At 38.9% G+C, this 27,260-nt stretch overlaps 1 protein-coding gene and 1 long non-coding RNA gene across 3 annotated transcripts in view; one reads left to right on the top strand and one right to left on the bottom strand.

Moving 5' to 3' along the window:
* Nucleotides 1-2,993, bottom strand: part of EMB (embigin) — a 30,170-nt gene extending 27,177 nt beyond the window's left edge. The window contains exon 1 of one of the 2 annotated variants that reach the window (XM_085042079.1): nt 2,405-2,993. In XM_085042079.1, the coding sequence (XP_084898205.1) occupies nt 2,405-2,486 (82 nt within the window). In that variant the 5' untranslated portion in view covers nt 2,487-2,993. Of the gene's footprint in view, nt 1-2,021; nt 2,247-2,404 lie in introns of those variants that run through there. The other variant, XM_085042080.1, reaches the window with a different exon arrangement.
* Nucleotides 2,994-23,482: 20,489 nt separating this feature from the next.
* LOC146425015 (uncharacterized) lies at nt 23,483-26,181 on the top strand. The gene is made up of 3 exons (XR_014846936.1): nt 23,483-23,526; nt 24,787-24,820; nt 25,456-26,181. It is a non-coding gene; the product is annotated as an uncharacterized LOC146425015 (long non-coding RNA).
* The last annotated feature ends 1,079 nt before the right edge of the window (nt 26,182-27,260 follow it).

The raw sequence follows: 27,260 nt of genomic DNA, 5'->3' as shown, positions 1-27,260 counted from the left end.
CCAGAGACACCACAGGATCAACACTAAGGCTATTCAAACGTCCTGATTAAAGGCCTTCCCTCAGGTCAGACTAGAAAAACCCAACCCAGAAGCAAAGCTTCTAAGGAAGGAGGCGTGTTCTACACTCATAGGTCCTTTATTTCGTCAGGACCAGAAGCTGAGAGATGAGATGTGGTGGGATTGCTTTTCCTAAATCGATCTGGCAGTGCTTGCTGCAACTAGACAACCACAAAGGTGACCAAACAAAGCAGCAAGCTCTGAACAACAATGCTGTGACACACAGTTAGAAATTACCTTTAACTCAATGCAAAGTAACAGCAATAGTTTAGATTTTTGCAAAACAATTAACTAAACAGTTATGTGACTAAGATATGGACAACAAAATAAATATATTCTTCAAGATATTATCTCAAAATAAAAAATCTAATAGGACTTTTGGAGCATCCGCCTGATCAGCTGCAGACTATGTAACCCATCTTTCTGCAACTCAGTGCTTGTGTAGTGCTCCCTCTGCTTACTTTTACTGCAAACATTTTCTCTTGGTTGAAGAACCCTCACATCTCTAAAACACACACAGTTTCTGGACTTCATTGGAAAACAGTTTTTAGTTCTTCTCCCTCCAGGTGACATGAAATTCCCTTTGCTGCAGCTGTGTAGATAGTTCCTGTGCTCAACTACCTTTATACAAATTTAGTTAACAACCAGTGGAAGAATAAACTACTTTTTTTTTCATTTGAATAATCATGGAAATCACAGTATGACGCCTCCCTATCTGGTTTATAGAGCTATAAAAACATTTAATAGCAGTCAGGAAAGAAACAGCTTCACTCAATACAGATGGAAAGTACTAGAACTAGTGGATTATTTCTGATATCTGCTCAAAATGACACATGATATCTATCACTTTAGGAAGATGGTAGATTTGTCAAAATTTTGGATGCACAAATGGGGTTTTGCTGTTTGATTCATTTGGGGTTTTTTCATGAGAGGCTTTCATTTCACCAATGGCTTTACATAAAATTGCTTCAGCAACCATCAGCTATGGTTTCTGCCTGTAACAGCCATCAAAAATAAATACCAATTAGCCACATGCTGACTCTCACATTCCTACAAATATCAGAGCATTTACACTCAAAAAACTTCTCAATTAAGTAAATTGTTAGAAAGGACTTCAAGTTGTGTGTGTACATAAATACATACATATTTTAAAGAAGAATTAACTACAAAGTAGATTTTTCTCTGTGTGCTTACATAAATATGCATTTTAAGCAACACTCGAGAAGGGCAATGTTTCCTTTCTCATTGTGTGAAACTACTAGAAATTTTACAGAAGCTACCATCACCTAAGGAGGAGCACTGCTCCTCTTGGTACTAGGTAGAGCAACAGAGGCAGAAGAAAATACAACTGCTTACATTTCACACACTGAAAATGCAGCTAAACCACAGTGAACTGAAGTCACAGCACTGATGTTCACATACGAGTATGTGCTCTCATAAGAGTATGTGTGTGCACATGTATACAGGACACAACCAAGCCTCGGCAAGACATGCTCTAAAAATCTCACCCTACACAGCAAACATCAGCAATCTAATAATTCCTTCTATCACCACTCTCTACTATCCTACGATGCCTCAAATTAAAAAAATTAAAAAACACACAAACAAAAACCCAACCAACCAACCAAAAAAACCAACAAAGGATTAACAAGAATCCACTAGTTTTAGAAATAGGATCGTATTTCCTGAGAAGCAGCTGGCCTGCTCCTGAACTGCTGAAAGCCACTAGAGGAGGAACCGGACACAGAAGGCTCAAGTCACTCTTTCTCCATGGATTTGAAATGCTACATGTAAAACCAAAATTTTTAACCCTCACAACCCACTAGGAGCAGTTATTTTAGTAATGTAATATATCAATCTGTGTGCCTTCCCCCACCCCCCCTCCTCCCCCAGGATTTAAACGCTTCACTCAGTAAGGACAGGACAGCAATAAGACAGAACACCTCGTTTGCCCAGTCCTGCACCTGTGAGCTAACAAACCCTCCCGTGGGTGAGGGAGGGAGTACGGAGGCCACGGGACGGCTCCCGGCGATGCGGCTCAGCCCTTGTGCCGGTGCCGGGGGACGGCAGAGCAGCTTCCCGCTGCCCCACGAGCACCCCGAACGCTGAGGGACACAGCGGCGCCGGCGACGCTCGGGGCCGCTGAGAAGAGTCGCCTCAGCCGCTCCCACAGGCACAGCCGAAATGCGGCCGCCGTGCGGGGCAGCGATACATCCCCCCGAGAGCCGGGGGGATGCTGCGCAGCAGGGAGGACCTTTGCTCCCAGGCGGTGCTCCGGTCCACCTCGCTCCGGCCCGCCCGGCACGGAGGGCGGAGGGGGCCCGGCCCGGGGAGAGTTTACGTTTACCTGCAGGGCTCCCGCCCGAGAGGCTGGTGCAGAGCAGGAGCAGCAGCAGCAGCAGCCGCCGCCCCGCGAAGGCGGCAGGCATGGTGCCCCCGCCGCGCTCACTCCTCTGGCTCGGCCCGGCTTCGCACCCGCGGGCTGCACCGCCTGAGGAAGCCTCAAGCGGGGCGGAGCTGCTCTGCAGGAGAGCCGGCTCCTCCAGCAACGACGGGGTCAAAAGCAAAGCAAACCTGCCCCAAATTCACTGACAGGAAAAAAGAGGCCACAAAACCGCCGAGAAGGCGCTGATGCCGTGACCGTTCCCCTCAGCGTGAGGATGTGCTCCGCGGTGGGCCCGCCGCGCTTTATGTGGCGGAGGAAGGGCGGGGGCGCGCACCGGTGGCTAATTGGACCGAGGCCCTGGCGCCTGAGCCTCCCGGGAGACCCCCGGGGCAGCGAGAGGCTGGCGGGGCAGGTAGGGACACTGGCTCGGGACTTGTTTTAGGCCCACAGGGGCAGCGGCTGCAGGAGCACCTGGGCTGGAGCAACTGTCGGCGGCAAACGGCTGTGGCAGGGCTTGCCCCGAGCAGATTGCTTGAGGCAGAGCCAGGCTGTCGCTGCCCTTTGGCTGCTGATCTGCCGGAGAGCCCAGCTTCGAGGGTCATTGGCTCCGGGGCAGCTGGGTTATACTGTATGGGAGCTGCAGCTCCTTTGCATCCCTTTTTCTAAAGCTCCCACCTTGTACAGCAGTGCCCAGAGAACCATTTCTAGCAAAAGTTTCTTAGGTTTTTCATTATGGCTGAGTGAAATTGTTTACACTCTTTTTCCTGTATTTATGTGTACTCACCTAGTAAATGCACTCATATATGTATATGTGTGTGTATATATATATGCATTATATGCATTTCCGTTTGTTTCTTGGTAAATGAATTCTGATAGCGCAAAATGGAATCTGGCAAGGTGGCCTTCTCTGAAAGAATAATACCCCATTTGTGATGAGATACTTAATGATTCTTCCTTCTTGTCAATTTCAGCTGATGCAAAGATTGAGTTGTGCAAAAAGTTTGTATCGATGGAGAAGGGTCACTGCAAATTAGGCTTTACATCATTTTAGCTCTCCATGCTGGCAGAGCTGGAGGAGTTTATGCAGAGTAAATGCCCTGTGCACAGATTTTCCAGCATTGCACGTGTTCATGCTTCCAGCCGTATTTTCCAATACCAGTACAGCGTTCTTCAGAATAAAATTTTCTTTCATAAAACTCTCAGTAAATACACGTAATAGCAAAAGACTGGGAACTGGACTTTCGTTAGGGCCTTTCTGTGTGTGTTCCAGGAGTACTCAGGATACAATGTGCTGTAAAGGAGAGATTGAGGCCCCCATGTTTGTTAATCTGCCAGCCTGCTAAAACTGCACAGAGCAATGGGATTCAGGGACAGAATCCAATTCAGATAAAGCTGTTTAGGAATGGTAGATGATCTTCAGCTTTTAATAGGAAAAAAATTGGCTGGCAGTTGAAAGCTGTTTTATCTGAACCAGTTAGGCTTGAAGAGACTTATCTCTTGGGGGTGGGGGAGGGTGAGGAAAAGGAGAGAAAAGAGAAGGACTGGAGAAGGATAGGCAGAGGAGAGAGGAGTGTCAACTGCCTGAAGATAAGGAAGGGATCGGTTTATAGTTACAGGTAGCTCTCCCTGGAATGGGTGAGGGGAAAACTTTATATTTACTTTGTTTTAGTGGTTGGGTATGCTGCACCTTTTGGTGAGATGGCTTCTATCCCCCTGGAATCCGTGTGGATTGCCTAGTTGGTGGCAAGTCTGTGTAGAAATCTATGACTGTACACACACTGCCAGCTGCCACAAATGGATCTGCTAGAGCAGTCCCATCTAGGACCTAGCTGTAGCTTTGTCAGTTCTTGCTCAGTGGAAACTGTAGTGGTTCTGATGGAGACAATTTGTTTTGAGTGACTTGGTGTTTAGTGCTGTGTAGGACTGGCTTCTGTCTTTTCCACCAAGTTAGCTTTGGTGAGCGGTTGGAAGACATGATGAACACCTTTGCAGGATTCCATCTCAGCTCCTCTGCAGGCCTTGCCATCTGCTAATAGTACATCCCACACTTAATGCTGAATTGGAATAAAACAATTATTAGACTGCTCCTGAGGGAGCTGTTTTTCCTATACTCATGGCACGACATAGAGAAGCCACAGAGCAACGGAACAGTAAAGAGAAAGACAAAGACAGAGGTATGATGGCAGAAGGAAGACAAAGAGGAAGCAGAATTTAGAGGAAGTGGTCAAGCAAACCAAACAGCCCTTTAAGGCTTTCCATGCTCCAGAGTTTGCCTTAGCATGATAATATACTTGTATTAGATTACTCCCTAAGAACTACAGCTGGATTTGGTAGGTCATTGAAAGGGTAAGAGTGAGAGGTTTCAGAAATTGTAAAGTTAGTGGTAACAATCATAAAGTAGAAAAATTCAGTTATTAATAGAAAATCAGCTAGTGTATTAGCTTGCATTTGGAAACAATTGTCTGGCGAGTAATAAGATATTTCATGAGAAGTTTATTTAAATGTTACATACCAAGTCTATTCTACCCCACTTCTTAACATCCAGCATATTTTCCTCTTCTCTCTTGAGCTAATATTTTTCTCTCACTTCCATAGAGAAGCTTTGACTTATTCTCACATGGTGATTACTTGGCAAATGTGACAATTGTTTTGGAACAAGAATTCATATGTTGAGCCGTACTGTGGCTTATAAAAAAACCCCTTATATTTAATAAAACCTCTGATACAGGGAAATTGTTGGTTTAGTCAGCTGGAAGATCTTCGCTGAATTTTTTTTATGGCAAAAGGAAAGTAAATGGAACTCTGAAAATTGGTATCATATGTTGATTAATGTCTGAATAAAAATGTGGATGGTACTTCTATAGCTCCTTTTCACTAACAACCAAATCCTGTGTTCTCAAAGCCCAGTCTTTGTCATTCATTTATTTCTGTTCATAACTAAAACAGTAAAGTAACCAAAGAACATATGTGATCAAGCAGTTTTCTTGGCTGGAGGTTTGCTTTTTACAAAATCCATTCAGATTGTGAAAAGGTAACTAACATGTACGTGAGAAGAACTCTGAGAAAGCAGGAAACAGTCAAAATGAACTGAAAACCACTTGAGGTAGAAGTTTATTTGAGGGATGGTGCTTTCAATATCTGAAGCTGAATCAAGACCTTTCTAGATTCTAGCTAGATTGTAATTTTTTAATGTGTATGAAATTTTTGATTGTAAAAACATGAAAACAAACAGTGATAAATAGGAGGCACAATTTACAACTACTTTAGAAATAAATCTTGCAAGCTGTCCAGGAAATAATTTTGCAAGGCCAAGACATAATGTGTTTCTAATCTGTGGACCACTATCAAAAGGATGTGCTGAAATAGATGTTATGCAACACCTGCACTGGGGAATGAGTTCTTTATTCTGTGGTAACAGTCAGGTTATAATAACATTTTAAAAAACAATGCAAAATGTGCATGTTTCTGAGAGCCAGAGTAATATACTAACTGCTAGAATAAGACTACAAACCAGAATTTTATTGTCTCCTCCAAACATTTATCTTTTGCTTGCTCTCTTCTAAGGATTTAACTAAACAGAAGTCATGTCTGGATTTAAAATTACAGCCCAGATTATGCAATCTGCATATTCTGCAACTGCCATCTCTATGCTCTCTGCATCCTGCTCAGTGGCTGCAAATCCAAGTATCTCCTGCTACCTCTACGAAGGCAATTTGCAACATTAAGTATGCAGTCTCTATTGAGAATTCTGCCATTTGTCAAATGTTTATTGTTGTGTTCTAAGATAAGAACTTTATATGAAACAAAAATTGAGGTTGTGATGCTTTAGGAACATATTTTTTGAAAATCTTAGGTTTCTGCCAGTACCAATAATTGAGATTGTCAATACTGATCATATAAAATTGTCAATTGTTACTGTGCACAGTTGCAGATTATGCAGTAAGGGCTTTGTTCACATGGCAAACACACCATCATAAGGAAGTGGCATCCAAAAATTCTACCAAGCAAGATTTTTGGCAAAGAACTCTATCTGCCCACCAGTCCCCTGCTTTCTGATATCTGAACAAAAATTTCATTTTTAAAATGGAAAATATAGTGAAAAAAGCAGTATTTTGTTGAAAATACAATTTAAATTGCAATCTTATGTACAGACAAGTAAAGAATCATCTACAATCTGTTAGTTTAATGTAGAATTAAAGTTCACTGTGATACAAATGCTTGCCACCTCGTCACAGGGTTTGCTTTGCAAGCTGTGCTTCAAAATTTGCACAAGATATTGTAAATGTCTCAAACAGGACCAGACTTCAAGGGAGGCAGTATTCTTCATTACTGTAATGTAACTGCAAAAAGTAAGGCAGCCTCTGATCTGAATACAATTTGAGCACAATTATTCTAAATCGGAATACAAATTGAGAACGGTTGCTCTAACTGTGGTTGTGCTGAAGGCACACAGGTGAGTCTCACCTACTGCTTTAATAACACTATGAAGACCACCTTTGGTAAATCTTTCTTTTTCATGAATTTTCCATTTTCCAACTTTTCAGACTTTTAAAAATAGCTTCTCTTTTGTAGCAATAATAAAAAAATAATTAGAAGTTTATATATAATATAAACTATATATGAAGGTATGCTCCATTCTGCTGCAGTACTTGTTCAATTATCACCAATAAGCAGGAGCACTACGTTGTCTGAAGAACCAGGCCTAACTTATGTAATTGAATTTAAGCTACTTGGGGCTCATTCTCTGGGGTAATCAACATGTGAATGCTTTCTCTTTCTTGTGAGTATGGTGATAGAGGGTAGGCTTTTTCTCATCCAAATTACCTGTTTTATGGTTTTCCTGGGCTGGGGGGTTTTGTAGTTTGTTTGGGGTTTTTTTTGGAAATAGGTTTGTAATTCTGAAGATAAAACCTGAAGATAAGGCAGCGTAATACAAGTGACAAGTCAAGTGACCTCAGTCTTATTTTTATATTCCTGATAGAGGGAAGTCAAACACCACTACCTTTATTTATGAGCCAAGTTCAGTAAACTTTAGAAACTCTGACAGCATCCTTTTACTTTGAACATTTTTTTCCGTTAGTCTTTATGTATTATTTTCAAAAGAGAAAAGAGGACTTCATTGAAAAAAAAAAAGTGGAGAAAGCTATGTAACTAAAAGTGTTATTTGTAATTCCAAAATCCAAAGATTTTAAACAGTTTTATTAACCTTTTGCAATTTAATTCTCCTGTCTCTTAAATGAAAGCTAAGGGTTTTGTTTTCTCCCCTTATGACAGGACTTCTGCTCCCAGTGAGGGACCAGAAATAAGAAAGATTGCAAAAGCCATAAGACAATCTTCAGCATTTTTATTGACTGCAGAGACATCATAGCCAAAAACAACTGAAGTGGAAGGAACTAGGCTTTGATCACATTAAAACTTTGCAGAAGGCAGGTAAGATATGACTCTGTCCTCATCAACACAGAGGCAGAGATTTCAGTCTGTGTGCATTAGACATACCTAGCAGTAGAGAATCTGAATGCATGTGCATATTCACTCTCCTAAATTTTAAGACTCTATATACATTTTGGCAGAACAACACCATCTAAGACAGCACAAGCAAATGTTCCTTGGAATTTCCACACTACAGGAATATATCCATGCTAATTGTACCATACTCCCCCTGTTAAAGAGAAAATTCAGTTTCAAGGCTTACCAGAGTGATAATTCAGCTAGTTTTTAATTCATCCAAATTCAACATTTATGTAACAGATACAAATTTATTTAAATAGTCTCTGAAATGATGCATACTTAGAACTGAATAGCTTAGTACTTTAATTAAAAAAAGTATGTTGGTTCAGAGAGAGGTGGTCTTGGATAATTGTCTTCATGTGTGAAGGAAAGCACTATTTTAACACAAAACAGTCTGCAGACGTTTCTATTTCTTTGCAAACATTTCTAGTTCTTTGCATGTGGAAGGGCTGTTTTCCAGCCTGCAAATATTTTGTTTGGAGAAGTGGAAAAATGTCAGGCAGCAGAGTTCAGACAAAGGAAGGAAAGCCATCAGAGCCTTAATATTAAGAAAATTACTTGCCTGCTGCCATAAGAGTGATTATCAGGACTCAGGGTTTGCATGCCAAGAATTTGTGAAATACTTATTTTTCCCTTGTTTGGTTTTTCAGGCTGAATATGTATCATAATCCTACAGTTTTGTTGGTGCCGCAAGTGATATTCACTCTGCTTCTGCATGGGAATAATTTTCATCCAGAGCTGCAAACCCCTTCATTAGACGTGCCCAGTGGGATCAATGAGAGGAGTTCCTAACGTATGAGTCATCTCATGTATCTTTTTAGTCTTGTAGGTACATAAATTTTGTTTGACACTGGTAATAAGAGAGTTAAAATGGCTTTTTCAGATGATATTATGTCATGCCAGGAGGGTTCAAAGATGAACTTCTGAGTGTGACTTTTTAACAGCAGATTTGTTCTGCAAGGCATTTCCACAAAGGATTCATCGGGGTTATATTACAACTTGGATAATATTCCAGAGGCAAAACACATACATAAATATATTTAGAAGTAAAAGTATCCTAAAATATATTGGTGTATAGAATGTGAATTTCAAAGTGAAAAAGAATAATCGTAAATAGTTTTTAATTTACGGTATGATTCAGCAATTGTTAATATATTTCCAAATACTTCTGTTCTTGGGAAGCTGTGGGAGGATTATACAAAGATAAGTTATTCTAATTGAGTTTTACCTTTCAATATAAAAGTTAATTAAAAAATTATTAATGAAGAATGTGCACAGCATATCAGCAATGAAAAATTTTCAGAGCTAATGTAAAATTTTTCCAACAATAACTGATACCGACATATCCTGGCTGATCTATGAATTTTATTTCAGGTTTTTTAAACCTCAGAAAAGCCAGGGGGAAAAAAAAAGTGATCTTTTCATTTTTCATTGTTCCATCTTTCTCTGTAGTGTGTTTTGCTTTCTTTTGGTTATGAGAATTACTGGAACCAATAGTTTGACTGTATTGTAGCATTTCAATTTCTAGTGGAAGAATTAGTTTACTGTAATTATTGGATTTTGATTAATTCAGTCACAAATTAGAATTAGTATCACTAGGACAGCTTTTTAGAAGAAAAGAATTTATTTTTTTTAATAACTCATATGAGAAGAAAAGTAAATTGTATCTGACAGTGGTAGGGCTTTAGAAAACATACTGCTAAGGTTTTCTTAGTTATTTACTGTAAAATTAAGTTTCAGATAAAAATGTTAAACAGTCTGCTTTGAGGATGTTGGGTCATTCTGACTATTAAGTTTGCTTATATTCCTGAGTTTGACTCACAGAGTTTGAAACAAATCTGTCTGAGGGAAATGTGATCTCTCCATGTGGACCCTATTCCCATGCTTGACAACATTTAATGAGTTTGTCCTCACATCAGCCTTGTGGGTAATGTTAAGTCCAGTGAAACACAAAGTGGCTCACCCAAGATAACCCAGGAAAAGGGTTACACTTGACTATTCTTTTCTAGTTTTTTCTGCCCTGTGCCAGGTTCTTTTTGATTCCCAGTTTAAGGCTGAGTAGGTAGAAAAGGCTACTTAGTGTGCACTGAAAAAGTCAGAGGCATTCCCTGCTGACCTTTATTACTCTTCTTTCTTTTAGGAGAGAGCAAACCATGCCCTTTGTACAGACAGCATGTTTGGACTTGGCTTGGGAAGAATGTGAGTTGCAGTCTCTATCACACAGCACAGATTGCAGGTGAGCATCTGAGGCAGCAGACAGTTCTGTGAACACAGTCATTTTAATGAAAACAAATGTTTGAGCACTTTTTTACATTGGCATTGTTGGAAATTAGATTCCAACTATGAGTGACCTGAAAAACTGCTGTTCAAGTTTTATTATACTCTAGAACTTCTGCAAAGGATTTCATTGTTTGTAGATCTCTAGGGGCTTCATGGTTACAGACCTCTTTGATTTGCAGCTAGTGTATCAGCTATAAAAACTGCTTTTCTTTCAAGGTGAAGCTTCTTACAGGGGTGTCTTTTCTAGGTTTACGAAAAATACTGTCCAGCTTTACCATAAAAATAGTGTGCTCACTTCTGCATTTGAACTGTCCTGGGATTTTCAAACCAGAAATAAAATTGCATTTATTGTTTCTTATTGATACACACTTCTTTTAAACATGCTTGAAAGTTTCATAAAATTATTTCAAGCTTCTCATAAAGTTGTAAAGACAAAGTTTATTAATTTTAAATCACATTGAGGCTTATTCTTCTCTCAATTATACACTCTTGAGAATGGTGGTATTTCACTAGTATAATGCATCAAGCCAGGGGCAGTGCAGGTGTTAATTACATTTTTAAAAGTAATAAGTAAATAGTTTTTACTTCACACAGAGACCATGAACTCTATCCAGTAAGTTAATTGAACTTATTAGTAGGAAAATAAGAGAATAAATCTAGACTGCAGAAGGCACTACCAGAAATTTGTGACTTTCTGGTTGGAAAATAAATGATACTCTTTTCACACACCTTTCTTAGTCACTGTTTCATTTAATCTTGATAAGGGAGGTTGGACTAGATGTCCTTTTAAAGTTCTCTTCCAACCCAACCCATTCTATGATGATTCTATATGATACGGACAAGCCTCCTGCATCATCTAGTACATACCAGTTTTATCAGTGTAGTATAATTCATCACTATTTCTACAGCTCCTCTGCAGCCTCATCCTTGAACAGTGAAGGAGAAAACAGTTCTTGGGCAGTTCTCATGACAGTGCACTAATTTTTCCAGCTGTTGTGTACTGCAGAAGTTGCTCTGCCCACTGAAACTCTGTGAATCATATATTTCCTTTCTCATAGGAAAAAAAATTGTGCATGCATTACCCACGAAAAAGCTTTGAACTGTTTAACAGACCCTCAAAGCATGTTCTCTGATGTCTCAGGTAGAAGCAGTACAGGTGTTACTACTGGAGAAGCAGAACCTTGCAAGGAAAGAGCATCTCTATATGGAATTGTAACAAGGAATATAATGTGGTCCATAAAACAATTGTATCTCATTGGCAGACTGAGTGATGAACGTGCTGCTTTTGACTGGGATGAAGTTAAATTTTTTCACATTTGCCATTACTGGACTGTGTTTCAGATTTGCTGAAAACAGTACTGATAATACAGGATGACCAATAACTAAACTGATGTTTTGGTTATTGCTGAGCAGTGCTTATACAGTATCAAGACCTTTTCTGCACCTCACCCCATCCTAGGGATGCCTGAATATTTGCCTGCCCATGTAAAGTGAGTGAATCCTTGTTTTGCTCCGCTTCTGCGTGTTGCTTTTCCTGTCCCTATTGCATTGGTTTCATCTTGAACCACGAGTTTTCTCACTTGTATTCCTCTAAGTCACGCCCCCATTCAGCTGTGAGGGCAGGAACGAGTGAGCTGCTGTGGAGCTGAGGTGCCAGCTGGGGTTAGACCATCATATGACCTTTCAGCTACCTTATTTCACTATTTTTTTTTTTTTGGTAATATCTTTTCAGGTACTTTTTGGTGCTGCTAAATTGATACCAGAAGAAAGGGGGACATTTTTACTATCTACATTTTCCTAAAACACATGCTTTGTAACATTGTGAACACTCAAAAAATCCACACTTAGGGATTTTTCAGAAGAGAAACTATTCAAAAGAGACAGGATCTCGTAATAGCAACCTGAAGTCAACTGAAGCCAGAAGCATCACACTTTCCAATTCTTTGTCTGCCAAGTATGAAGCTTATCTGATTCACAGTATGACTTTCCACATTTAGTCCTAAACAGAAATCCTCTGTAGTTCAAAAAATTAAAATTCTGGGCTTTTAAAAAAGGAAGGAAAGTACAAAAGGAAGATCTCATGCAAAAGCACTAAATTTCTCCGGGAGCTGAGCAAGCATTTCTCCAGAAGATTTCTACTGAGAACAGCAGGGCTATCAAGTAGCACTTTCATGTCTCTTATTCAGATAAGGCCTTTGTGCAGTGTTTGCTAGATTTTCCCTCTTCCAACAGAAGCTAGAGAATGTTTCTTGACTGCACATTTGTTTCTTTCTCTCTTGGTGTTACCTATCTGCAATTGCTTTTGCCATTTTTTATGTGTGTGCATGTGAATATTGTCTGAATGAACAAGTACAGTCATCAGTTGTTCTTACTGGAAAAGATGAGATAGGAAATGTGAATATCATCCCTAATGCTGAATTTATACTGTGTTTTTTTTCTTCCTTTAGCACTCCTTTTTCTTCATAGACCTAGAGGGAAAATGTTGTCTGTAGAATACATTTATAACGTGAACTACAGGCACAAAAAACTGCCTTGTTAGAAACATGCACTGTTTTTCACAGTTGTCTCTGAGGTAGCAGTTTTACTGTCAGTAGGTACTGATTAGAGAGCAGGCAGGAATGTGCTTGGGGTCATACTAAACAGTGGTGTGTGATTTGCTGTCCTATTGGCAATGGTTGAATCTTGCCCAAAGTCCATGTACTTCTGGCATGGATGAACTTCGACTTGAGTGCAGGTTTGGGTCTGTGTCCGGAAAACAGTGTAGACATATCTCAACTAGTCATGTTTATATAAACCCAGCTAGTGATGAATATGCAAATCAGGCTTAAATTGAAACAAAAATCCTTTTTCCAATGCAAGATTAACTTTTTGAATGATAGTGACAAGTCATTATTTTTCTTTCACAGATACCAGTAACTGCCCTGGGGCACAACTCTGCAGGAAAAAAAACCCCTCCTTTTTGCATGCTCTGCCTCATTATCCCTAGGTAACTGCTGATAGGGATATACTGACATGCAAGCATGCAGGTTTCAGTGACAGTAGAGAGTAGATGGGTGGTGGCAGCTACTTTATTTTGGGAAGGAAGGTGATCTCTGCTCAGCTGGAAGATAAGTTGACTTTTATCACAGTCTGTCTTCCAGTAAACATATTTTAAATCAGTCTCTCTTTTTCAATTCAGTAAGCTCTGTTAAGCTAACAAGAAGTGCACATATCTGCAGTGAATCAGTGGTAGGTTGTTTGTGTGTAACAGAAATCACTGATACATACTAAGAAAAAGCTTTTTCTTTTAAAGTCAACCAAGAATAACATATATCTTAAAATCATACTGAATCTTCCCTTCTCTGAGTTCTCACCAGATCTTGGTACAAATGTTTATGATTAGAAAATAATAAATTGGAAAATAAAATCAGATTTGTTTTGACTTTTTTCTTCCACTTTGTGCTGCACTTTATGTAGGGTGCAGTTATGCTTTCTGGGTAGACAAGTGCATTTCTGAACCTCAGCTCTTTCTGATAAGCTAGCAGAATACCCTATTAATAAAATAACAAAATCCTTTAGGTTGGAAAAGACCTCTGAGATCCTCAAGTCCAATTCTTGACTGATCACTGCATTGCCAACTAGGCAAGGGCAGTAAGTGACCCTTCCAGGCATTTGTTGAACATCTGTGAGGATGGTCACTCCACCACCTCCCTAATCAGTCTACTCCAATGTTTAACAACCCTCTCCATGAAGAAATTTCTTCTGATGTCTCAATTCCTCTTGTCCAAAACTGGCACACCATCTTGTTTCTTCTATTTATTACACAAATCCATATTGGAAGAGAGTCAGCCCTCTTGGGATAACTTGATCTCCCCCTGGTACTCACTGTGTATCTCCTGAATTCCAGCTCCAAACAGCAGCACAGTGCCTGGCTGCACTACAGCCAGGCTGTGTTTGGACACCATATAACAGCAGGTTAGGATCCAGGGCACTCATAGCTGGTCCATACTTAGTAGGCACTGGGAACACACTTTTAAACTTGTTTGTGTTTGTATTTGAAACTGCAGAGAAATTTCAGGGACTACAATGTAAGATCCTATTTTAAACAGATGAGAATCAGATGGCATTACAATAAAAAATGTACTTTTATATGTGTGTAGTTTTCAACCAGTTTTAGAATCCTAGTGTGTTTTGTTATTATACTGGACAGTCACACATTTACTCACTGCATCCTTTAATTTTAAAACTATCTTCTTTTAAAAGCAGATTTTAAAGGCATCTTCCTTCAAAAAGAGTTCAGCAGCTCATGCTAGCTTTATTTTCTCTGAGCTTACTATTTCTTCTTTTAGGTGGGACATGTCTAAAAGTAAGTATTCCAGTTGTTTTTAAAAGTGCTAAAATTATCCCTATGGAGTGCAATGTGCTTGCCCTCCACATACTGCAATAAAGTTTTGTCATAAAAAGCTCAGAATGGTATTTTATATAGGGTACTTCATAGTGCACTATATAAAGCACTAAATGCTTTCATGAAGGTAACAGCATTCATTCATTAATTAGACAAGCTGTTTTTGACTGCTGACCTGTAAGAATAAAGGAGAAGTCATCATTCTCTGGAGATACCTAAAGAACTGTCTAGTTTCAAATGTAAAAAAAATGTTATTGGTCCTTGCTGAAAGACACTGTATGTTTGGGTATTTTGAAGATCTTGGTTTCCTGAGTGGAGATGAGTAGAATCAGGTGGCACCGGTTGTGCTAAATCTTGTTGATATATATACATATATATACATATATATATATATAAATCTATATAAGAAAAATATTTTTTAAAATACGTTACAAAAAATGACTTAATAAGATGTCATGGTCATTACACCAGTGTTCCTAGTACCTGAGTTTTACTGACAATATTGAATCATGGAATGGTTTTGGTTGGAAGGGACCTTAAAGATCACCTAGTTCCAAACCTGCCATGGGTAAGGACACCTTGCTCTAGACCAAAGCCCCATCCAACCTGGCCTTGAACACTTCAGAGACAGGGAATCCCCAACTTCTCTGGGCAACCTGTTCCAGTGCCTCCTCACCCTCACAGTAAAAAATTTCTTCCTAATATCTAATCTAAACTTCCTTTGTTTCAGTTTGAAGCCATTCCTCCTTGTTCTGTCACTGCACACCCTTGTCAAAAGTCCATCACCAGCTCTCTTGCCCTTCAGGTGCTAAAAGACCACAGTAGGGTCTCCCCAGAACCTTCCCTTCTCCAGGCTGAACAATCCCAACTCTCAGCCTGTTTCCATAAAAGAGGTGCTCCAACCCACTGATAGCCTTGGTGGCTCTCCTCTACTCTTACTCTAGCAGGTCTACATACTTCCTGTGCTGTGGAGTCCAGACCTGGATGCAGTGCTCCAGGGGGGCACTTGCAAGGGCAGAGCAGAGGGCAGAATCCCCTCTCTTAACTTACTGGCCATGCTGCTTTTGATGCAGCCCAGGTTGTTTTTCTGGGCTACGAATGCACATTTCCTCTTGATAGCAAGATGCAGGATGATGAACAACACCAATATGACTAGATCAAGATGTGTGAATGTTTTAATATGATCTGTTAAAACATTTGCTGTTATTTCTGATTATGGCTACATCAACTCAACTTTGGAAAGCATTATCAATCTCTCATACTTATTATAATAGTAGGTTAGATTTGACAGCATTTTGTGAATTTAAAACACTTAGAAATATGAGAAGATGCTGACTACCGAATGTGGCAAAGAGTTCTTTTTGTTGCAATCAGTACAAAATGAGATGGTTTTAGAAACAATGCCTTGATTCTTCCTTGTACAGATTAAAGTGCATTATTTTAAACACTTGAATGGTACAGTTAATCCTAGCATATCTACCTAAATGCTACTGAGGACATTCCTGTAATCTGGTAATTAGTAAAACAAAGCCTTAGTTATCTAATTGTAGTTGATAATTCCAGAGTTTTAGTGATAGTGATAAATGTATTGTGAAAAATTGCAGTACAGGAGCTCTTGAGAGCCTTCATTTCTTTTAAATAGGAAAAAAAAAGCAAAACTCTGGGTCAGATGTTTAAAGTTTGCTTTGAACATCATCTTGAGTGCTAGATGCTTCATGCTGTATACAGCATCTAACAAAGAGGATCTGGTGCGAAAGACAGGGAAGCCACTTTAGGGGACAAAAGTAGTTGTGTATCTCAGTGTTTCTTGGTGTGTCTGATCTTTTTTTCTTCCCTATTTCTGTGCCTGCCCAAACCACCATGAATTAAATGTTTTCAACATTTCTCTTCATGGTGAGAAAAGTTGAGACTTGAGAATAAGACTCATGTTCTTATTTCCAGTCTTTGCTTTGACTATTCTCTCTCTGTTTACAATCCAGTCGTTGTCCTATATTTTGTCTCAATTGTTTATTTTGTAGAAGCAAGGAATTTATGAACTCCCGCACATAAAAATCTGCTAATCTATCATTATGCTGAATTCAGTACTACAGTCAGCAGTTTGCATATGTTTTTATGCTTGTAGTCTCTCATCATTCATATCTTCTCAGGTCTCACATTCTCCCCCTCAGAAAGGGATTGTATTTATTCTTCCCTATCCCTCAGGTTTATCATGAGACTCTTCAGAACTTGGTCCTTTTAATAGAGTCCTTCCTGTCCTATGTTCAAGAATGCTTTTATTTTTGTACCTATTTGGCCTTGTTATTTTTTTCATTGTTTTGGCTGCTGTGCTTGTACAGACATTTCAGAATATATTGGTTGTCTTAAGGAAGAAAGTAAAACAAACCTGCTTTTGCCTCTTTAGTATGGTATGTAAAATACATAACCAGGTGTTTCATGCTCAAGGTAAGAGTTATTGATACCAATATCACAACTAAATTGCGCTTTCTACATTAATAATTAGAGCAGATACAGAGTGTCCTCGGGATTGACCCTGACCTGAGCTGGTTGATGGGTGAGAAACTGTGAAATGACATCCTCTCAAAGTCCAAAGTGGGATAAAATCCAAAGTGGGATGGTACTGAAATGGTGCTGGTTCTTGCATGACATCAGGCTCCAGCCTCATCCCTGTCTCTCCACCCCCTCTGAAGTAGCTTTCCCATTTTTTACATCATAATTAAAAATTAATTGGGTGAAAGAGGCAGACAGAAAAAGGGCATGAATCTGTGGCCATGTGGCCAGAGCACTCACTGAGGAGTAAGTGGAAATACTCTAAATCCCATTTATGTATGTTGTTCAGTAACTGTTCTTGAAACAGCATCAGGAATCAAATTTCTCATTTCATTTCATATGAGTTGACATATCCATGACACTAAACCATCCACTTCTGCCACTTCTGCTGTCCACTTGGCTTATGTACCTAGGACATTTCCCTTCTTGTTCATCTGTTGTGTTTAACACGCCCCCTGTATTTCCCAAAGCCCTCAACTGCCCACATATCTCAGAAGACTCCAAGAAATACAAAATTTTACCAATCAACCTGATGAGCAGTCCTAGAACTGAAAGAATATGTACAGGCAGAAAGCAATTTTTAGCTTTCAAAAATAATGAATATAAAAGGTCTCAGATGTCTAACTGAATAGTTCTGATTACATACAATTAAAGGGGTTTTTTTACTCATGTGTCTATTATTTGCTATGATCTCAGAGACAGTTAGATATCAAGGTAGGATTTAGCAAATCTTACCCAAATTGTTTTTACATTTTAGTAGTCATATGAAGTTATAAAGCACAAACTTTTCTGCCAGTTATTTCTGGATGTAAATCAGAAAGTAAACACAGAGAATAATTAGAGCATTTGCTGCAAAAAGCTTTATTCTTTGCACTTACAGTGTGAAGTTTGATACCAATACAATGTCTTTACCATTAAAAAATATTTCAGGATAATGTAGATAAATTTATTATTGTCTATAGTTGAATACCATAGCAGCCAAAGAATGAATACAAGTATACAGGTCTCCACAGTCATTTATTCCTGAAGAATTAGGAATGCTACATTACTTTCTTAAAATGTAATGCAGCCATAGGACAATACATAATTTAAAAATGTGAAGAATTTAATGGGGCATATGCTACTAAAGAAATTTATTTTTTGAACTTGTGATCATACGCTTGTACATCAAGTAGCTGTGCCTCTTTTTACCTGCAATGTTTCTTCTGAAATATATTCTTCAAAAATGGTGTTTAGAACAATTTATTGGATAGTACTGCCACTCCTCTCTAGCTAGGAGGACAGAAGTGAGGGATGGTCTTAAAGTTTGCTTCTATGGATCATCCAGTAGGAAGCTCACATAATCAAAACTGCTGGTGCCTATTCATGTGAAACAGTGCATTTGTTGTTCCAGGCTGCAAGAAGGCTTGACTTGAGGCTCTGTATCCTCATAAACTGGAGCACACAGATCTGTTCCTAGACTATCTGAAAAATGGAGACTAATGTTTATGAGGAGCATTCCTTCCTGTGTAGTTTGTGTTCTTTCCCACTTGGCAGCCTACCCACTCCAGATTCAAGCTACTCTGGTCACCTGTGTGTTAAGGAAGGGACCTAACATTGGCATCATGTTATCTGGCCTTCTGTTTTGTAAAACCCCACCTCATGATGAGTTACATTGTGGTCACATCAAATGTTTCAGCAGCACACCTCAGCTGGCATTTTTTAGGACTCCTGATGTGAAGTGACATATTCTGTACTTCAGTGGAAGGTTTATGTTTTAGACTATGAAGTTTATGTTCTTGCCTGTGCAAGGGGTAAGTAGACTGCTTGGCTCCAATGAGTGTATGCACAATGACATTTGGACTTGAGAAACTTCTCACAGTAGCTACAACTGACTGGTGCAGTTTGCCCTGGTCCTGTGCCCTCTCTTGAATCAGCATGTTTCTTAGTGTGCAGTTTTGCAATAAGCCATTTCAAGAGCTGATCTTGTTGAAAATTGCTTTTTATGTATACCTGACTTTTGGTTTTGTTCCTTGCATCAGCTCACTGTTTGCATGAGCTCAAATGGTACCGTGGCAAAGGGGTTTAAAACACACAGGCAAAGGCAGAAGGTAAGTGGACTGTGGAAGCTTGAATTGAACTCACGGAATTTCATCATTGTTTTAGGGGAGGGAGTGGGAAGGGGAATGAAGAAACTATCTTCTGTGGTATGTTGTAGTGGCTGTTGTTGACATTCACATAAAAAATTACATTCAAAGTTTAGTCTTGGTTGTTTGGGTTTTTTTGTTTGTTTTTTGCTTGGTTGGTTTTTGTTTGTTTTTTTTTTTTAATCTCTTTATTCTTTTTTTCATTTTTGCATGCTTAAAAATCTTGTATTTTACAGCCACTTTCAATGATCATATTTTGGCCCTCTTGATGTTCTAGTTCAAGAAACATGGCTTGAGACTGCTAATGACTATGTCAATCAACAAGTTTCTGAAAGCTAAGGATTTGCAAACTCCAAAGGTGCTCAAATTATGCCTCATTTTCCTGGATGTTCTTCTTACTTATTTGTTTCTAGGAGAGTATCAGAGTGGTGCATGAACAATTGCTCTTTTTATCAAGTAACAGAAATGCATTCTAAGGGAGATTTTGTATTTTTTATTCTGGTTAAATGCATGAATAGGTTATTTTTTTCCCAGCAGAACATAATCTTCTCGTTCATTGAATAATGTGGCTTGTGCATTCACTCCAGATATGGGAAAGTTGAACTGAGTTCCTTCCTCTTCAGGAGACAGATCTTACGCTTCTGAACAGAGTGCCATACATACCCAGCTCTCAGGTGAGTGCTCTTGCCCTGTGCTTGTAAAGTTCATTCTCTCTGTCTAAACCAAAACATTGAACAAGGGCCTGGGATCCTCCTGAGGGATTTCAAACAGTGGAGCTGAAGGTTCATTACGTCTCTGTTCCAGTCAAGGCAGAAAGAAAACCAAATCTGGCTTGTGCCAGGTATTCTAACTAGGAGATAGCAGTTCTAGAGTGGGGGGCCTTTGTTGAAGCTCTTCACCTTCTCTGAAATGCTTCCAAGAGGCATTTCATAAATATGAGGCATCGACATGAGGTCTCCTCAGGCTTTGTAAGTCTGGATAAAAGGATGTTTCTTCATAGTGCATTTTTATGGTTTCTTGTTTTTCCTCAAATGAGTGTCCCAAAATGAAACTTCCTGTTTCAGACTTAAAAGATCAATTTTGTATTAAATGGACCAGAACTTCTCTATGTCCTATTTCAGTCTCAAAAAGAGTTGACAAAAATAATTTCAGGTTGATACAACCCAAATATAATTTTCCTTTTTTGTTGATTCAACAGCATATGTCTCAGTTGAAAGGACCTCAGAATGCCAAAGACCATTGCCCTGCCATTTTGATGAACATATGTATCACTTCTTCATTATTTAAATACCTTTCTGTGGATGTCTATTGAGTACTATATTGTTTGAAAATAGTCCACTCCAATATTTTTAATCATTTATTTATGGTACATTTTGTGATTATGTTACATAATACCGTGTCTTTCCATGTAAACAATAAAAAATAATTTTCTGGCTAAATGTAAATGCTAATACTGGTACCAGAATTACCATGTCTGCATATTTATATCATCCAATACAACAATCCTGCTGAATATTTTCTAAGATAAGCAAGTATAAGGGGTAGGATTATCGCCAAGGGAGGGATTTGTAAATGTCTCCATGAAGATTGTTCCCTACTATTTACTCAGCTCTGCTCTTGTGACCATGTTTAATGAAATGCATATATCAGAGATGAGTATTTTAGAGGTCTATCCATCTGTATTTCTCTTTTAGCATTCTCTCGTCGGTATGAAATACTGCGCCAAGAGCTACATCTGTGTAGTTTACAGAATTTAGATGATTATGTAGGAAGATGAAAAACTAATTTAATAAGGAGAGAAAAAAGAGTTGATACTACAAAAATGTCTGTATTGGCATAAAAAAAGTCACAAAGACAAGAACACTAAGGTAAATCTCCTTATGTAACATTTTATCACTCTTTTGCACACCAAACCTCATACAGCACATTTATAAAACTGAAATCAAGACAATGATGAGCATATTAGTAATTGATTTAGGGGATTGCAAATGTATGAAGAAAATTTGCTGACACATTATCAGCTGATTATTTTCACCCTCAAAATGTTTTACAAATGTGTATATTTTCAAGATTTGAAAGAAAAAACATAAAATCCTATGTAAAAATATAAAATAACTAAAGTTTACACCTAGAAATCATTAATAATGACCTAGTATCAATTATGGCTGCTTTTCTATACTACTCCCACAGAGTGAGGACGGTTGAATAATTGAGTTTGTCTGTTTAGATAAATATATACTTTATGTTGTGAATGTTAAAAGAAATTGGTCTCATTTTACACAAGCTATAAATACACTGTAAGCTTCGTAAGACAACCTTATCAGTCACAAGACAGCTCATCTACATTTTGTAATATATTTAATTAGTGCTTATGGGTTTTAGATGGGACAAAGTAAAGACAAAGTTCAACCAAAACAGATGGAGCTCCAAAAGGATTTGTAAAATGGGTTACTTCACTGCTGGCAGCCTAGATCTCATTTTAGAGAAAGAATCAAAGCAGAATTGAGAAAAAAAATGAAAACTGAAAAGGTCACATAGAAGATCTGAAACACACTTAATCCAGAAACTTTTTTTGCATGGTTTCCTCAATACTTTTGTGGTTTTGAATTAATATGACATCTTTCTGAGCTAAGATAGAGAAACTGCTTACAAGAAGATCTCTTTACTTCTGGGATATAACCTTGGTCTTACTGCATGTTTTGTGTATCAGGGAAGTAACAGAGAAGGTAGATAATACTGTGGCTGCTGAACCCATACACTGCTACAGGCTTTGCTTCAGTAATGGTTATACCATAGAATCACAATGGTTTGGGTTGGAAGACCTGAATGATCATCCAGTTCCAAACTCCCTGCCATGGGACATCTTTCACTAGACTAAGTAGCTCAGAGCCCTATCCACCCTGGCTTTGAACACTTCCAGGAATGGGGCATCCACAGCTTCTCTTGGCAGCCTGCACCAATGCCTCACCACCCTTACTGTAAAGAATTTCTTCCTAATATCTAACATAAACCTACACTCTTTGTCCTGTCACTACCTGCTCTTGTAAATAGTCTCTCTCCATCTTTCCTGTAGACTCCTGTCTGGTACTGGAAGGACACAATTAAGTCATCTTGTCATGTTCAGGCTGAACATTCCCAATTCTCTCAGCTTTTCCTCACAAGAGAGGAGCTCCATCCCTTCAGCCATGTCTGCGTCCTTTCTATGGACTTGCTCCAGCAGATCACTGTCCCTCCTGTGCAGGGACCCCAGAGCTGATGCAGTGCTCCAGGTGGGTCTCACCAGAGCAGAGCAGAGGGACAGAATCCCCTCCCTCCCCTGCTGCCCACAGGGCTCTGGATGCAGCCCAGGACACGTTTGGCTCTCTGGGCTGTGAGTGCTCATGGCCAGGGCATGTCCAGCTTTTCATGCACCAGCACCTGAAATCCTTCATATCCCAACTTCCTTTCCAAAGATATTGATGAATCTTTACAACAAAGTCAGTGAATTACTTTGCAATCCTTTTCAATAGTATGTTGTATTTATGGAGGCTTGCTTTTATTATTAATGTAAGATAGATAGATAAACAGATCTATATATATCTAATATTACTGGAATAGGCAAAGTGTCACTAGATTTACAAAAAATGCTATCCTTCTTTTAAAAGCTGTGTAAAAAAACAAAGTATGGATATGGCACAACTAAAACTTTTGTTAAAAACCTAATTAATAATTTAATTGTAATTCATAACTTGCCTTGCATCAGTGGGACTACTCATACTGAAAGCTTAGATGTGCTTTACAAAATCAAGGTGTTCATTAATTGTTAATGCCCATGGACATTATTTTTTTTAATTAGAAGCAAAAATACTGACATTATGCCCTTTTAAAAAAATTAAGTACCTAAATATTTCTTCCAATATTTCTTATCTCTAAAAGTAATCTCACTCATTTTTATCCAGTTATTTCTGAAATCTTTGTTATTTTTTTCCTCCCCTTCTTCTCATTCCCAGTCACATTGTACATGTGCCTGGGACAGATATTTTTGTTTTAAATATTGCACACTTTCTTTTACATTTGATATATGTGTGCTGGAGGGCGCTCAGGTTTTCTTTCATTGCCATTTCTTCAGTTTCCCTATTTGCTATCTTGTAGACAGCCAGCAGACATCTGAAGCTGGTCATCTGAAGCTGGTCATCTACTGAAAAGCCTTCTGAAGTTAGCACATGGTTTTGAAAGGGAAGGCATCTACTTGATATGTGGTAAGCATGATTTCATTCAAAATGCAGAAATATATAGAAGGGGATGGATTTCTTTTTCCAAATTCTTCAGTGGTTTTGATTTATAACTCCACAGACTTTCTGCCTAAGATTTTTTTAATGGTTCCAATCTCTCTGGCTTATAACAGAGACTGAACATTTTTATTTGTTTAGATTATGGTGTTATTTAACAGTGACTTCAGCTTTCTGGGTGCTCTTGGCTCACACTGTACTTCAGAGTTAAGATAACAGGGAAGTTAGCACATGGGTTTGACTTGTGGCAATCATGAACATGGCTTGCAAAAAATTGTCTGGATACCTCCCAAAAAACATGGTCGATGGGACAAAAACTGTACGTTTCCTGACAGCTACAGAACTAAGCAAAACTCCACACAATGTACTTCCTTCTATGATTTTCATGTTAAATACTATGTCTGAGCTATTATTTTTAAAGACAAAAAGCTACTCTAGCTCCTGCCACATAACAAAAATGTTCTACCAGATGAGAAACAACCACAAGAGATGGCTTGTAAACAGTTAAAAAGATAAATACCTTAGCTGTAGAAGCACTGGATGGGAGACTGTGGGAAAGTCACTAAGGAAGACACCCTTATGGAGTCTGAAAGTTTGGCCGTTGTATACAAGCTTGGGATGCTTTTGGTCAGAGTTAGATGAGACAGTTGCATACGCTCATTAATTGTTGTAAATGTCACTTTCTTTTATGTTTAGTTCCTTAAGATTAAAGAGTGCCTTGGTTTAAGAAGACTGACTGAACATTGCATTAACTCCCAGTTCCAATCTTTTGAAGGGGACAAATGCAGGCACCCAAATCTAATTATGTCTGTGAAGTTAAGCATGGTTGTGCAGCAGTAGTTGACCAAACACTATCTGACTTTGCTTTGGTACAGGAAAGAGTATAGCTGCAGCATCACAAAACACTGCATATGCTAATCTTCCTTCTTCTTCAGCCTCTCATTTAGAATTTGATCAGAGATCACTACCCCACAGTCTGCAGTATAAATTAGATATGGTCTACTGATGGAATTAGTCCTTGGTTTCTAAGGGTTAATCCTGCAGGGTGCTGAATGCTTCCCACCCTATCAACTCCATCAAAACAGAAGACACTTGACAATTCCTTTTAATTTGGGGTTACAAATTCTTAGTTAAGATCAGGCACAGGTTGGCTGCAATGGAGGTTGTTACGACAGGAAAGCATCGGTACCTGATAACAGATGGTGACTTGGTGAATCTCATTTACTATAGCAGAAAACAGACTAAATGGATTATTTTTAGCAAGGTAAGTATTTTATAGTTTGAGTACTTTCTGGCGTGACTATTTGCTCTTCAGAAATCACAGTCTGGAAAAAGGGAACAAAGTAGTTTTGTTTTGAGGCTTTTTAACCATGTGTTTGCTCAGAAACTGAGAAATTTACCGTGCAGTAAGTTCAGCTGTGGTTAATAACACAGCTGAACTTATGCACCTAATACACCAGTATTAGCATAGATTTCAGAAACTGTGTGCCCTTGAGACATTCACTAACTTCTGGGACCTAGTCTCAGGCTGGGAACAGTGTTGACATGTCTCAGGGCCATAAATGCAGCTATTCTGTGAGCATAGCAAAGCCATCCAGGTTTCCTGTGATTTGGAGCAGTAAAGCTCTTGGGAAGGTTATTTAGCAAAGTTGTAAAGGGAGCACAGCCTTTGACCAGGTAAGGAAGGGAGCTGAAATTGTGCCTCTCCCCTGGCTTAGATGCTTATCTGCATCCCTGGACACAGGTGCCTCAGCCTGAGGGGAAGGCTTTGTTATGCTCAGGCAGGAGGGTGGACCTTCAGCTCTGATTACTGCTTGGCCTTAGGCTGTAACTGATAAGAGGCACAGTAAGCTCAATTTAATGTCAGTCAATTATACACTCACAACTCTCAAATTCTAGAGAAATATGAAGAGTAACTGAGATTGAGGCCCCATTGCTTGCCTTAGAGAGCATTGCCACTGTGCATCCAGAAATACCCACAACTTGCGGAAAAGGGAAAGAGGTAAATCAATTGAGGACTTGGCAGATACTTTAGGGTTCCCCTCTGTGACTGACATCAGAAAGTTGGGCATATAAGATTTAGAAATACTCCTGCCTACCTCTCTTTTAAAACCCCAGTTTCTGTAAAGAAAGTTCCATTTTAGCCTTCCTAACTTGAGCTGCTTATGAAGTGAGACACCAAGAGTGAGGTGCAAAGAGGGGTGCTGAATGGATGGGATTCACAGAAGTACACAGTTGAAAAGAGGGAATAATTTGATGCACAAGGAAAAAAAATGTCCTAATGGTGTAAGAGTTAGTGAGGAAAGGAAAAATAAACAAAAGAAATGAGGCAAACAAGCAAAGACTGAAAGCTGAGCTGATAGTCATGAAGGAGGAAAAACAAGAACAAGTTAAAACCATCATTACAAAGTATAATGCTAAGAGTTACAATGAACTGTGATGTCATTTGGGACTCTTATTGCATGCTTTACTGAACATTGCTAGGAGCGTTTATCATGCCAGCAGCCATAGGTTTAGCTACTGTGGGCCTCGGTGCCATCTGGAAGGGTGAGCACTCAGTCTTTAATGGAAAGTTAGAGATCACTGTTACAGCAATTCAAAGCAATCCACACATCTGTGTGTAGCACCTGTACATGCTTATGTTTTGTTTGAGGTGACTATTGCTGCTCTTTAACACATATACTTTTTAATTTTAAAAAAATTCAGTTGCTTTGGAAATTTCAACACTGAATTGAAAAAAACAAGTCTTGGTCCTCTATCACTTCAGTGCTTTTTTCTGCCTTATTTAAAAAGAAAAAAAAAAGTGAGAGTTTTTCCACCCACTAGGCTATGAGACAGCTTAAAATAATTCTTAAAAATTTACAAAGGATTAGACAGGTGATCTTTTAAGCTATTGTTTCATATTGTAATTGAAGACATTACTTTTTAAAATCAAAAATATTTGAAGGTTTTATTAAGAATCAAATGGTATTTTAAGTCATGTTATTAATTCCATTTTAACTGTCTTTTTTTTTTTTTTTTGAAAGCAAAGGATTTTTATCAATGGACCACTGCTAGCTCACTCCAAAAATCAGTAAAGATGCTCTACTTACAGTGAAATTCAGTCTGAAATCATGATAGGTTGACCATGTTAGTGTGCTTTAAGCCAAGTAATCACAGACTTGCAGTGATGACTCAAAGAAGTCAATATATTTATAGCTTCACCAGGAAAACATCACTAAGGTTTGTGTAAACATGGAGTGTCATTGACTACTTGGATGGACAACTGTAATGGTGTAGAGCACAGCTGACGTTGTATCTCTCTAAAACTCATACAGGCTTAAAGAAAATGACATAAACTCTGAGTATTTACTTGACTATTCCATCAGAATATTAGAGTGTAATTGCTAATAATGGATGCCTAGTGAAACTTACAGCAAAGATGTTTTTATGCCACGTGTCACTTCTCTGTCAGTGTGAACAGGGTAAGCATTTTCCTACATCTCTCACACCTTAGTGCCCATGTTTTCAGGCTAATCACAGAATCACACAATGGCTCAGACTGGAGGAGCCCACAATGGGTCATCTATCTGGTGCAATCTTCCTGCTCAGGCAGGGCCATCCCAGAGCACACAGCACAGGATTGCATCTTTAATATAGTTATTTAATATCTCCAGTGAGGGAGACTCCACAGCCTCTCTAGGAAATCTGTTCCAGTGCTTGGT

This window comes from Lichenostomus cassidix, chromosome Z (assembly GCF_008360975.1).
Source record: "Lichenostomus cassidix isolate B80296 chromosome Z, HeHo_3.0, whole genome shotgun sequence".
Classification (NCBI taxonomy): Eukaryota; Metazoa; Chordata; class Aves; order Passeriformes; family Meliphagidae; genus Lichenostomus; species Lichenostomus cassidix.
Note: the sequence above shows the minus strand (reverse complement) of the source record. Positions and strands in the feature narration are given on the sequence as shown.